This window comes from Mirounga leonina, unplaced genomic scaffold (assembly GCF_011800145.1).
Source record: "Mirounga leonina isolate KUSES-001 unplaced genomic scaffold, KU_Mleo_1.0 Mir_129, whole genome shotgun sequence".
Lineage (NCBI taxonomy): Eukaryota > Metazoa > Chordata > Mammalia > Carnivora > Phocidae > Mirounga > Mirounga leonina.
The window spans coordinates 10,022,430-10,035,847 of record NW_023270323.1 but is presented as its reverse complement, the minus strand read 5'-3'; the positions used below and the strand labels follow the sequence as shown (position 1 = coordinate 10,035,847).

Here is a 13,418-nt window from a genome sequence, read left to right as displayed (position 1 = left end):
TTTTGGGGACTCTTTCACTACTCCTCTAGCATCATATCAGCCTTGTTTCCTCAGCTGTCTCTGGATCCACAGAAAGCTTTCCTAGAGCTCATAGTACCTTGTCCATTCCTCTATAGGAGTTGAGTGGGCGATGCTGTTCCCAGGGAAACTTACTGGCTTTTCTTCTTGAGGACAGAGATCACACCTTGCTTATCTTCATAAGCACTTTGTCCCATAAATATGAATGGATTAAAAGTCTAAACCCTTAACTCTGGCCCAATATAGTTTTGAGAGGTGGCAGGTCATGTAACACTTGAAAAGGAATTTCTTATCCTAATTTGTGGGTCGTAGGAGGACAGGTGAGGGAGCCTAACTAAGGGGATGGGAAAAACGTTCTTTCCCCTCCAGATAGAGCACATAAGCCTCGTGACTGTGTGTATTTATTGATCCATTGACTGCTTGCAGTGGACTTTAAAAGACACTTGTGTTTGAATCACTATTATCTATGCTGCTTTTTATTTTTTTTAATCTTTAACAGTTTATTTCAATATCTGTGGCTGTGCAAAAGTCAACACAATACTCGAGTAGGAAGGATCAATAGAAAAAAGTGTTGTATTCATTTTAAGCCGTGGCCCGCTAAATACTGGAATACTATCAAGTGTTTCGTTCCTTGCCCCTCACAGAGTTGGTATTTAGCAGACAGCTTCTCAGAAAATAGATGCTAAATAATGCTTGGTCATTAAACTGAAGATCAGAAGTACTTGTTTTGAGGTTAGTAGTATCTAATTAACAGAATTGTTGTAAGGACTAATTGTGGGACCAAACAAGTACTGAATGCCCTATGAAAAAATTCACCTTTGTTGTACATTTATGAAAAAATTTCTTTATTATGTTAATCGCCATACATTACATCATTAGTTTTTGATGTAGTGTTCCATGATTCATTGTTTGCATATAACACCCAATGCTCCACTCAGTACATACCCTCTTTAATACCCATCACCAGGCTAACCCATCCCCCTACCCCCCTCCCCTCTAGAACCCTCAGTTTGTTTCTCAGAGTCCATAGTCTCTCATGATTCGTCTCCCCCTGATTTCCTCCCCCTTCATTTTTCCCTTCCTGCTATCTTCTTTTTTTTTTTTTTAACATGTATCATATGATCTCACTGATATGAGGAATTCTTAATCTCAGGAAGCAAACTGAGGTTTGCTGGAGTGGTGGGGGTGGGAGGGATGGGGTGGCTGGGTGATAGACATTGGGGAGGGTATGTGCTATGGTGAGCACTGTGAATTGTGTAAGACTGATAAATCACAGACCTGTACAAATAATCATTATATATTCCTCTTTTTAACTAATCTTAATTTTCTATGCTGCTCAGGTGGGGAAGGGAGCTATATGAGGATGAGATTTTACTAAATAGCACTTAATCTCCAAATCATTTAATACCAGGTTTTAAATGCATTTTGTGATGCCTGAAGATTATTACAGAGTCAGCTGAGTATTGATCACCTGCTGGATATTGAGAACCATGACTAAAAGAAGTGAAAAACTTCTGTAATCAAAAGAAGTATAAAGAGGGGCACCTGGGTAGCTCAGTTGTTAAGCGTCTGCCTTCGGCTCAGGTCATGATCCCAGGACCGGTCCTGGGATCTAGCCCCGCATTGGGCTCCCTGCTCCACGGGAAGCCTGCTTCTCCCTCTCCCACTCCCCCTACTTGTGTTCCCTTTCTCGCTGTGTCTCTCTGTCAAATAAATAAATAAAATCTTTAAAAAAAAAAAAAGAGGAGTGTTTCCCCTTGAAGCTTTTTGTCAGTTATAAGAATTATAGCGTATTGCACATGCAATCATTAGAGTCCAGTGTAAGACAGTTCTCATTAAGTACTGAAATTTTTAATACATGTGTTATAGCAAGTCGATTAAGGAGGAAGAACCATCATTATTGGGCATTTAAGTTTCAGCCACTGTACTGGGTAATTTTTAGTTACTGTTTTTTTTTCAATATTTATTTATTTGTCAGAGACAGAGAGAGCGTGCACAAGCAGGGGGAGTGGGAGAGGGAGAAGCAGGCTCCCCGCTGAGCAAGGAGCCCGATGCAGGACTCATCCCAGGACCCCAGGATCATGACCTTAGCCAAAGGCGGATGCTTAACCAATTCAGCCACCCAGGCGCCCCTAGTTACTATTTTTATGTAAGCACCAAAAACTCCTATGGGGTAGCTAATTATTCCCATCCTACAGAAAAGGAAAGTGAAGCTAAGAAAGTTTAAGCAGGTTGGGGCGCCTGGGTGGCTCAGTCACTTCAGCATCTGACTCTCGATTTCAGATCAGGTCTTGATGTCAGGGTTGTGAGTTCAAGCCCCAACTTAAAAAAAGAAAAAGAAAAAGAGCAACTTGCACAGGTCACATTGTGAGTAGCAGGCATGGCCAAGATTCAACCTCTCATCTCCTATAACCTACTAAGCCTATAGATTATCTTCCCATCTCCCTCTAGGACCATTCGGAATGGGCTGATATAATCAGCAAATCTTCATGGCAGGGATGTAGCTTGGGTTTAGAGGGTTCCGTAGAAGATTTGACACGTAGATGAGAGGCAGATGGGTACATTCTGGAAGGAAAGAGATGGAAAACTCAAAACTCAAAATTTAAATTTCCACAAGTGGGGAGGGTTATGGGAACCCACAAGGGGAGTGAGGCCCTTGGAACAGGTACCACCTCCAGACCTGGGGGGACAAGGGGAGGGAATGGCATGGCATCAACCCAGTGTGGCTGTGGGAAGGGAGAGTCTCCCAGCAGCTGTGGCCAAGGTTAGAGGGTGCCCTGCCAAGCTGCCTCCAGGTGGTGAGGGAATGGAGTAAGGGTGGTGGGAGCAAACCCAACCTCTCTTTCCTCAGGCCCCCAGGCTTCCTGTTCAGCCTCCCCTGGGCCAAATGCAGGGGAAATCAAAGGGCAAGGGAGCCCATGTGGTAGAGTCTGTAGAAGTCAGCCTCATGGCGCAGAGCAGAGACGGATGGAGAACCGACATGGAAGAGAGCGGCCTGCCCGTGTTACCATAGGGAGAGTGACAGCACGTGCCCAGCCACAGGACGAGGAGTGCGGCCTGGCCTCTATAGTGGCCTGTTCTGAGCGGCCTCACTGCATGGAGGGACTAATCCAGGAGCGGCCTCACTGCGTGGAGGGGCTGATGGCGGGAGGGGGGTTAGGTTAAATAGGCATGTCCCAGATGTCAAGTGAAGGCGCTTGATCTTCACTTGATGCTCTGTAGTAAGTCAGTTTTGTTTCACATCAGCCAGTGTGAATTTCTTTCTTTTATAGGCCCAAGAGTTAGGGAGAGATCCTAGAAGAATGGTAAAGGGAAGGAAGGCAGGGGACACAGCAGAATGTTTGTGGCTACCTGCCCATCCACTGGGAGTGTGTGAGTGAGTGCGTGGGTTCCCCCACAGGGTTCACGTGGCCTTTTCTGTGTTCCAGTGACGTATGGGATGATGAGCTCCAATGTGTACTACTATACCCGGATAATGTCACAACTCTTCCTAGACACCCCAGTGTCCAAAACAGAGAAAACAAACTTTAAAACTCTTTCTTCAATGGAAGACTTCTGGAAGGTATTGCAAATGACTTTCAAAGTACCTCTTTACCATTGAAAATTGTTCATTTGGTTTCATAAATTCAAGTCCGCAGTATCTATAGGATCCACCTTGTGCTTGACACCGTATGAGGTGTAGGCTGTGGTGAGTTGGTAGAAGTCATGGTTCTATTGAGAACCTTGTATGTGCCTTGCACCGTGCAGAGTTTTTCATACCTTCCCTTTTTTAATCCCATAGGAACCATACGAGGTAAGGGCTGATACTACACCCGGGTGGCAGATGAGGAGATGAAAAATCAGAATGCTTACACATGGTTAGGGAGTAAGAAAAATGGACTTGTTTCTAGCCTGACAGACACTTCCTCACCCTCGTCTATAATTCACTCAGTCATTCATGATTCATTGAATGTCTGTTGAGTATCTCCTGGGATATATGGCCCATAAGGGCAAGACTTGGTTGTTTTGTCTTGCTTTGTTTTTTGTTTTTTGTCTCCTTGTTGATGATGGCCTGCGCCCTAGAGCAGCGCCTGATACAAGGCAGGCACATTCTTTCAGAGATCTCTGATGTGAAATTCAACCCAGCCCCTTCCCAGATTGTCACAAAAGCCAACACAGTAACTGAGGATAAGCTATGAGTGATACCACGGGAGAAATGTTAAACTGACCTGGGAGGCATGGTGCTCAGAACCTAAGAAAACTGGAAGGGGAACTGGAGAGGAAAGACTTGTTTCTTCCTGCGGAGATGCTTTCTAAAACTCTTACTAAACCCCGGAGTCAGAGTTGGTGGTTGTAAAGATAGAGGAAACTGGACCATATGAACCCGTTAATACTGATGCCTAAAAATACTTGGCATCCAAAACCATGCTTGTAAAGTAGGAATCTCTCCCCTCCTGAACAGAGCAAATCAGTCCATCTCTACTGATTATCTAATAAGCTGACACTGAGAAACAGCTTCTTCTTCCCCATAGGCAACTAATAAGAGACTTCTCCCATATACACAGTTCCATGGTAATGAATGCCAAGCTCTAAAAGCAGGGGCAGTGGCAGGGGCAGGGTCAGTTACTGAGTTCACCATATGCCAAAATAATCCAGACACTTAAAAGATCCACCAGATGGCAGACTGGTAATCAAAACTAGATGTTTCCTCTCCAGACAAGTTTGGAACCATGATTATGTGGGATGCTATTTTAATAAGGGAAAGTAAAATTGATCATGGTTGTGGATTTACGTGAACCACACCCCTGACCTTTAGTCCTAGGGCAAAAATCAGAGTTGCCATTTATTAAGCACCCACTGGGTACCAGGGTAGCAGCCATGCAAAGGGTGGATATTATAGATGCAGGAACTTTGGCTCAAAGTTGGATCCTGCTCAAGGCCTCACAGCTAACAAGCGACGGAGCAAGATCCAACCCAAATCTTTCTGACAGCAAAACCCATGCTTGTTACTCTACCATGTTTACAGAGTTGCCAAACTGTTGGTCGTACAAACATTCCAGGAAAGAGCAAAGCAGCTACAAAGCTAAGCTTGGGGCTTTTAACAAATTTTTTAAAAAATGTTTCCTTCACTTTCAGTTCACAGAAGGTGCCTTATTGGATGGGCTGTACTGGAAGACACAGCCCAGCAACAGAACCGAAGCTGACAACCGAAGCTTCATCTACTACGAGAACCTCCTGTTAGGGGTGCCACGTATCCGGCAACTCAAAGTCAGAAATGGATCCTGTTCTATCCCCCAGGACTTGAGAGATGAGATTAAAGAATGCTATGATGTCTACTCAGTCAGTAGTGAAGACAGAGCTCCTTTCGGTCCAAGAAATGGAACCCCGTAAGTGTCTGTGCCCCCGGCGGCCATGCGCGCCCTGGCTTCTCATTCACTCATTCATTCATTCATTCATTCATCCTCTAACCCCTTAACCAAGGAGAAGATGCTTTAAATGAATCTTCAGTGCATAGAGTTAAGACCATGGCCAAATTGGCCTTTGGTTTCTCAAGCTTTTTCTACTTTTTACCCCCTTCAGCTTCTGCATACATATTTTTCAAAAGGCTAAATTATTGACCACATGGCCCATCAAAAGTAGCTACCTGGGCCTTTGGAGGTTTCTTTGAAGATGTCTGGATCCTTTTTTTCTAGATCCGGTGACATCATTCACTAGGTTGTTACTGAGAACTATCCTGGTACAGAAATTCTCATTTTACTAGCATTTACAAATACATTTTGGTTCAAAGTACAGGTATTTAAAGTGTGTAATAAGCTTGTGAGGCAGTTTCGTGTCTGCTTTAAAGCCTGTCCTCTCAAGTGTGTGTTTATGATTTTGAGTATGTATTGTCCATGTGCATATTTGCAGGGATTTTTGGTGTTCTTTTGTAATCATACTTAAAACATCTTATGTATTAAGGGAGGATAGTCGGGCACCTGGGTGGCTCAGATGGTTAAGCATCTGCCTTCGGCTCAGGTCATGATCCCAGGGTCCTGGGATCAAGTCCTGCATCAGGCTCCCTCCTCGGCGGGGAGCCTGCTTCTCCCTCTCCCGCTCCCCCTGCTTGTGCTTTCTCTCTCTGTCAAATAAATAAATAAAATCTTTAAAAAAAGGGGGGGGGGAGGATAATCATTACTTTTAGAATTACTGTAGTTATTATAAAGAAATAAGAAGAGCTCTCAAGCTGTCCCAAGGTGGGCCTCTTAGGGTCACTGCCCCTGGGTGAGTCAGTATGGTTAGAATAGTCTTCTAGACTTTACTAAGCTAATTCTGTCAGTTCATCTAGATCCCTGTTTTGACCTGAGACACCCAGGCTCCAGATTTGTTAATATACAGTGGGGGCAGACAGCCTTCCCATGATCAGATTCTTTGTCTATCATCCAGCGCATACCTTATTTAGTACCAGGGTCCATAAGGAACACACTAAGTAAAGGTCAGAAGATTTAGCATAAAGGGATTGAATCATCCTGAAAGACATTTTGTCCGGCTTTGATAATGACTTTGCTCTACTCCTTTTTCTAGCTCCTGCAAAGCATAAACATGCCCTTAAACTGTAGTACCTGGTTTAATATTTTACTCTATCTCATAGCATTAATAAGAGCAGTGGATGCAGCCACTACCAGATGGTATTTAAGAAGTGATTTCATGCATTATCTCATCTGCTTTCACAAAACAACCTGAAATACATGTCATCTCCATTTTGTTGATGAAAAAACTGAGGCTCACTTACCCAAAGCATCGCAGCTCATAAATGGAACCATGCTGGGATTTAACCAGCCTGACTCCAAAACCCATGTTTCTTCACTAAACCACATCGCTTCTTCCATATTAATTACGCTGTTGGGTGGCTCCTGGCCGCCCTCAGCTCCTTACCAGTATTCAGGCTTCTGGAGCGCAGGGACTGTATTTTGTTCAATGCTGTATTCTCAAAGCCTTGGCCGCTGCCTGGTATCTAAAGCTGCTCAGTGAAGACCCACCAGAGGCATGGGTGAATGGGTGATTTCCACTCTGGGATGGACCACCATGTGTCTCAACCACCCCTTGATGCTGCCCTATTCTCACGTTACTCCCATGTCTCCTTCCCTTGAACTCCACAAGCTTTAGGAAAGAAGAGCCTTCACTTGCCACTTCCATTCCCTTACCGTTGGTTCACCCCTTAAAGCTTAAGCCCTGTGCTTCTGACGTCTCTCTTGGAAGCCCCCAGTGGATTTGTTGAGTTTGCCAACCCAATGACCAATTCTCGATCTCGATCCCATTCAACCTCTGCAGAAACCGGCTAGGTTGATTGCTCATTCTTTTGACTTCTGAGAGAGACACTAAACTTGGGGTTGCCTTCATTCTCTAATCCTCCTCTTAACTCTCCCGCTTCTCTCTCATTCCTAGGTTCTATATTCTTCTTTCTTTACGTTCTTTCCCTCGGCATTCCAGTGGCTTCCTCTCTCATGTCTGTTTGATAATTTATCATTTCATTAACAAATATACAGAGTGTTAACATGGGCCAGCATTTTCTCAGTGAAGTCTCCCTCTTCTAGAAACGCCCTTGGTGCTGGCTGGGGTAACAAAGCAGCAGGAAACAAAACAGAAACAAACCCGCTGTCTTCACAGAGCTTATGTTCTAGTGATAGGAAACAAAAAACAAATCTGTATCCTACCTGTGTCCTACCAGCTCCTTTGCATTATCCAAAAAGAGTCTCCAATCATTTTTCAGATGTCCCTTCTCCCTCGCTTCAACTTCCAAATCAGAGGCCACGTTCTGCTGACAGTCACTGCAGTGTCCTCTGTCCATCCTTCCTGTCTGTCTTCCTGTCTTCCTCTCATTGCTCTGGTTCAGGCCTCATCATCACCTCTGGGTTATTGCAGGCACTGCTAACTGAGCTGTGTCAGAGCCCGCAGGGCCACTCCCAGGTTCAGTGATGTTCTGGAAGGATTCACAAGATTCGTCACCCAGTCGCATTCATGGCTAAGCTTCAGTGCAACGGAAGGATAAAAGCAGAAGCAGCAGAGGGTACAGGCACATGGGGTAGAGTTTGGAGGAAAAAAAAAAAATGCAGGCTCCCAAAAGTGCTCTCCCAGTGGGAGTTACACAGGCCCCATGATGGGCTACAACCTATAACGGACCATAACGACATGTATGAAATGTTGTCTGTCAGAGAGGCTCGTTAGAGACTCAGTGCCCAAGGTAGTCAGTCCAGAAGGAAAGCAGGTGTTGGGCATGAGCCACTGTGTTTGTACAGACAGCCACTCTTCCCAGTCACACAACATTTTTGTTGTTTTTTTTTTAAGATGTTATTTATTTGAGAGTGCGCACATATGAGCGGGGCTGGGGGGGATGGGGGCGGGGGGAGGTGAGGCAGAGGGAGAGAGAGAAGCAGCCAGACAAGTTTTATATCAGTGTAGGGAGCTGTTTAGCAGTCAAGTTCCAGATGGCAGCCAAGGCATAACCCTGCAACCTTGCAAGCAGGCCTTCCTAACGAAAGGCGATCTCGGACCCGCTGTGGCCCCTTTGGCTACATGTGAGGCCCCTATTCTCGCCACTCCAGTCTTTTCCTGCAGCCACCGGAGGAACCCTGTTCCATGCCTCTCAGAAACCTTCCCTCAGTGACCCCTTCCTGCTTGCTCTTCACAATCTGATCACAGTCTACCTTTCAGCCTTCTTTCTTCATCGTATGTGAGCTGAACTCAGCTGCCAGCTGGGTGCCTTGTACTTCTCCGGCCCCGCCGGGCCCAGGCTTGAAAATGCCCTTCCCATCCACTGGTGCCTGCCTGAATCCTATTTACCTTTCACAGCCCGGGTCCACTGTGGCTTCTTCCAAAAGCTTTCTCTGATGCACCTTCCCTGGCACTGGACCCCTGGATGAGGATAGCTCTCCTCTGATCTGCCCGAGAAAGTTCTCTTACTTCTCCATTGGATATCATCCATCGACCTTGTATTTTAATTGATTCATGACTCTTCTCTCCCTATTTACTGTAAATTAGAGAAGGAAAGGAACTTGGTTCTTTCCTTTTATATCTTTATATCCTCATTAATGCCAAAGAAGCATCTGGTTCCTAAGAGAACCTCTGTCAGTATTTGTGGATTAAATTCCCAAATGCCCTAAGGTGCCTGGGTGGCTCAGTCCGTTGGTGTCAAACTCTTGATTTCAGCTCAGGTTATGATCTCAAGGTCCTGAGATTGAGCCCCATGTTGGGATCTGCACTGGTCATGGAGCCTGCTTAAGATTTTCTCCCTCTCTCTCCCTCTCCCTGTACTCCCCACCACTTTCTCTCTCTCCCCCTCTCAAGTTAATTAATCAATTAATTAATTCCCAAATGCCCTGTGGAGTCTTGTTTAGTTCAGTTGCTGACAGTGGTACTTGATGAACTTGTACCTCTTGGCTGCAATTTTCTCTGAGAGCCTAGAGTCATCTAGCCCCTGAGTATAGTTACCCAGGGAAGGCAACCATATAAACTAAGGGCTAATAGCACAGATTCTAGAGACAGGCAGTCCTGGTGTAGGTTCCTGACAATAACCTCAAAAGCTTTGAGACTGAGTTGACCTCACTAAGCTTCAGGGCCCTCGTTCCTAAAATGGGGATAATAAGTATATGAGAATTAAATAAGAAAACACGAAGCACCACACCAAGCACATTACCCAGCTTGATAAGACTTATATTGATTTATTATATACTCTGTCTTACCAGGAACCAACTGCCTTTGCATTTGCCATAAGAGTTCCACTGATTTTATCTGTTTGTTTTGTTCTCATTTGTTTTTTAATTAGTTGGATCTACACAAGTGAAAAAGACTTGAATGGGAGTAGCCACTGGGGAATGATTGCAACCTATAGCGGAGCTGGCTATTACCTGGATTTGTCAAGAACAAGAGAGGAGACAGCTGCCCAGGTTGCTAGCCTCAAGAAAAATGGCTGGCTGGACCGAGGAACCAGGGCAACTTTTATTGACTTTTCAGTATACAACGCCAACATTAACCTGTTCTGTGTGATCAGGTGTGTACCAAGGGCACTGATCCCTCCCACGTCTGTGTATTTGTAGGTACATCCTAGTCTTGAGAGAGACCAGGAAACCATTGCTGCAGTTAGCTAAAAGAGAGTGCTGAGGATCAGAGTCAATAGCAAGGGAAGGGTGAAAACCAAAGGCTTAGTGAGATAAATATATTTGGTGAAAGGGAGTTAGGATCCTAGAATATTATGAGTTGGGAAGAAACTTAAAAGTCTGGTCCAAGTTTATCCCAAAGCTGGAACCTTCCCAGAAAAAGCACCGTATTTTGCTAACATCTATTCTTACTCATTATAAAGATGATCAGTGCTATATGCTCTGTTACCAGGGCCTCTGGCCATCAAATCTTGACTCATTTCCCTGAGTTTCCCACTGTCAGATGAGGCCCATGCTATTTAAGAATACAAGCACGGCAGTCAGGGGCTATGCCTAGGTTCAGGAGAATACCCAGGCATCTGCTTACACATAAGATTCACTAAAGGCACATAAAGTTCCTTCTGAGATCCTGTGACATTGCCATCATGATCACTTGGTTAGCAGGGAGAAAACTGACAAAAATCCTATGGGCTTGTTTGGGGCCTTTTGTTCATACATTCATTTATTCAGCAAACATATATTGGACACTTAATATGTACCAGGCACTGTTCTTGGCTCTTGGGACATAAGTGAATAAAATAAAAATCCTTGCTCTTACAGAGCTTGCACTCAACCAGGAGGAGACCGATGATAGACAATAAACAATAAACGAAAGAAACAAATTAATTAAATAGTATATTAGAAGGTAGTATGTACTATAAAAAAGAAAAAGTAAAACAAGGAAAGGGGGATCCAGAGTTCACCCCCTTTAATCCTCCTGGTGAACCTGTCAGCAACACCCAGACATCGCTGGCATGAATTACTTGCATATATATTTACCAACCAAATAAGAAGGATAAATTCTCATAATATCCTTATTTTGTGATCATTTTTGAGGCTAAATGCATGCCAGCTTTACATGGCCAGTTGGATTCTTCCAGACCATGTATTTAACAACTTTTGAAGGAAATAATATCCCATGAAGTCAAATGAGTTATTACTAGAAATGAATGAAAATCGATTGCAATTATTATTGAACTTTTCCTAACGATTTCAGTGCGGATAGAGAGAGGATAAAAACAGGCACTCAACTCTGATTGAAATTGAAGGGAATATCTATAGAAGGCCTTGAGTATGTCTTCTACTTCCTCCCCATACTTGACAAGTGAATATTGTCAAGGCGATTATTTCATTTCTCTCTGCTGCTGTCTACGTTTCTGGAGGGGTTGACAGACGCAGGGCCAGAGCAGGATAGAGAGCACAGAGGCTACTTTCTGCCCTTCCAAGTTCACACTGAACCTATGACGAGGCGCTTCATTTCAGTATTGCTCTCCTGGGCTTTTGGTTCTTACCCATACTCTCCAACACATCGAATAGGAAGAAAACAAAAAACAAACAAAAAACAGGAGATTGACAGTGAAGAGGAAGGAAGAATTTTCACTCTTCTTTGACCAATTCTAATTTGCCGTAGTCTCTGCCTGGACCTGATTATTGCTCTTGCTTGAGTCCTAGACACTCAGGCTCTAGGTGTGGCTACCCATCCTGGAAAGGGAGAGATAGTTATACCTAATAGTTGACTGAAGGTTTTTTAAAAGTCTTAAGGAGCTAGGTATTCTATTTCTAGTTGGATAGGGAAGTTGTACCATTAAACGAATCATTGAATTTTCTCACTGTGACACCTATGAAATGGGAGTTAGGCAAGAAACATCCTCACTTCAGTTATGCTAAAACACTAAACATCAGTGCCATCAGTGTGACTGTAAAAAAATACATGTTATTGTTTTAGACTGTCAGACATTTACTGAACACCTATTAACTGTAGGCTCTGGGAAGGGTAGCAAGAATAGCCCCTAGGGCAAATTATTAGTGCTAGTTAGGTGATATCAAATGAATGAATGAGAAACCCAGTTTGTGTATATATACACATACACACATATATATACTTACACACACATCCTACTTCTCGACAGGCCATACATGTTTGAATGCATGAGTTATATTTCTTACGTTCTTCATTGCCTAGTTGAATTACTTGGATTTAATAAAAGTCCTAGAAAGGCTTATTTGTTGATTAACTTCTACATTAAACAAAACAAAACTATAGAGCATTTTGAGGAGTATAAATACCGAAAAAGTAAAGGGGAGACTGAGGAGAAGTAATCTCTTTAGAGTCTTGTTCCTTTTGGGGGCACAGAATTGTACAAGTATGTAGTTACTAGCTGTGATTAAAAATACTCTGCCACGACTTTGGGGTGACTTGTAGCTGCCGTTTCAATCCCTTATTAGTACAGGGACAGAATAGATGGATGTCCTTCCTGGCTGCATCCATGTGTTGTTGTTGTTACTGTTTTAATTGTTCTTATTGCAACGCAGGTTATTGGTTGAATTCCCAGCAACAGGCGGTGTGATTCCATCTTGGCAATTTCAGCCTGTAAAGCTGATCCGATATGTCACAACTTTTGATTTCTTCCTGGCAGCCTGTGAGATTATCTTTTGTTTTTTTATCCTTTACTATGTGGTGGAAGAGATATTGGAAATTCGCATTCACAAGCTACACTATTTCAGGAGTTTCTGGAATTGTCTGGATGTTGTGATCATTGTGGTAGGTTTGAGAACAACACCAAATTCCCTACTCTGTTATAAAAACATGTTAATTAGAGTCCTTGATCTATCTCCTCAGTATTGTGGATTCTGATATTCCTGAAGGAGAATCTAAACGTTCTCCTCTGCTATTTCAACTTCAGTGTTACTAATCAATATCTCATTTTGCATGAGTAACCCTTCTGAATATAGAAGTAGAGAGGTATTTATGATAAGCTATCAATTAGCCACACTAATAACAAGAAAAACTTAGTGGGGCACCTGGCTGGCTCAGTTGGAAGTGCATGTGACTCTTGATCTCGGGGTCCTGAGTTTGACCCCACGTTGGGTATAGAGATTACTTAAAAACAAATAAATAATTTTTTTAAAAAATGAAAGATCCGTATGTGCTGATACAGCAAGAGTTCCAAGACATAAAAAAAAAAAAAAAGAATAACTTAGTAATTCATATTTGGCTTTGGCATGCCATATGAGACATGAGGGAGAAAAGAATGTTTTGTTTATTCTTTTTTGTTATGTTAATGATATTTGTCTTCAACTACTAGCAAAAATTATTATTATTTTTTTTTTAGCAAAAATTATTTTGTATTTTTCTGCACATGTGTAAAGTTACAGCAAGAAGAAACATCTTGAAAATATTTGGGGTAGCAGTTTAAAATTTCCTGCAAATAGTTCAGCGTACAAAATACTAGTGAGGGGGTACCTGGGTGG

The 13,418-nt window shown here is 43.2% G+C and overlaps 1 protein-coding gene across 3 annotated transcripts in view; it reads left to right on the top strand.

The window, feature by feature from the left end:
- PKD2 (polycystin 2, transient receptor potential cation channel) overlaps positions 1-13,418 on the top strand; it is a 53,535-nt gene that overhangs the window by 18,760 nt on the left and 21,357 nt on the right. For all 3 annotated transcript variants that reach the window (XM_035004546.1, XM_035004545.1, XM_035004547.1), the window contains 4 exons: positions 3,447-3,580; positions 5,134-5,384; positions 9,797-10,021; positions 12,480-12,708. In XM_035004546.1, coding sequence (XP_034860437.1) covers positions 3,447-3,580; positions 5,134-5,384; positions 9,797-10,021; positions 12,480-12,708 — 839 coding nt within the window. The remainder of the gene's footprint in view (positions 1-3,446; positions 3,581-5,133; positions 5,385-9,796; positions 10,022-12,479; positions 12,709-13,418) is intronic.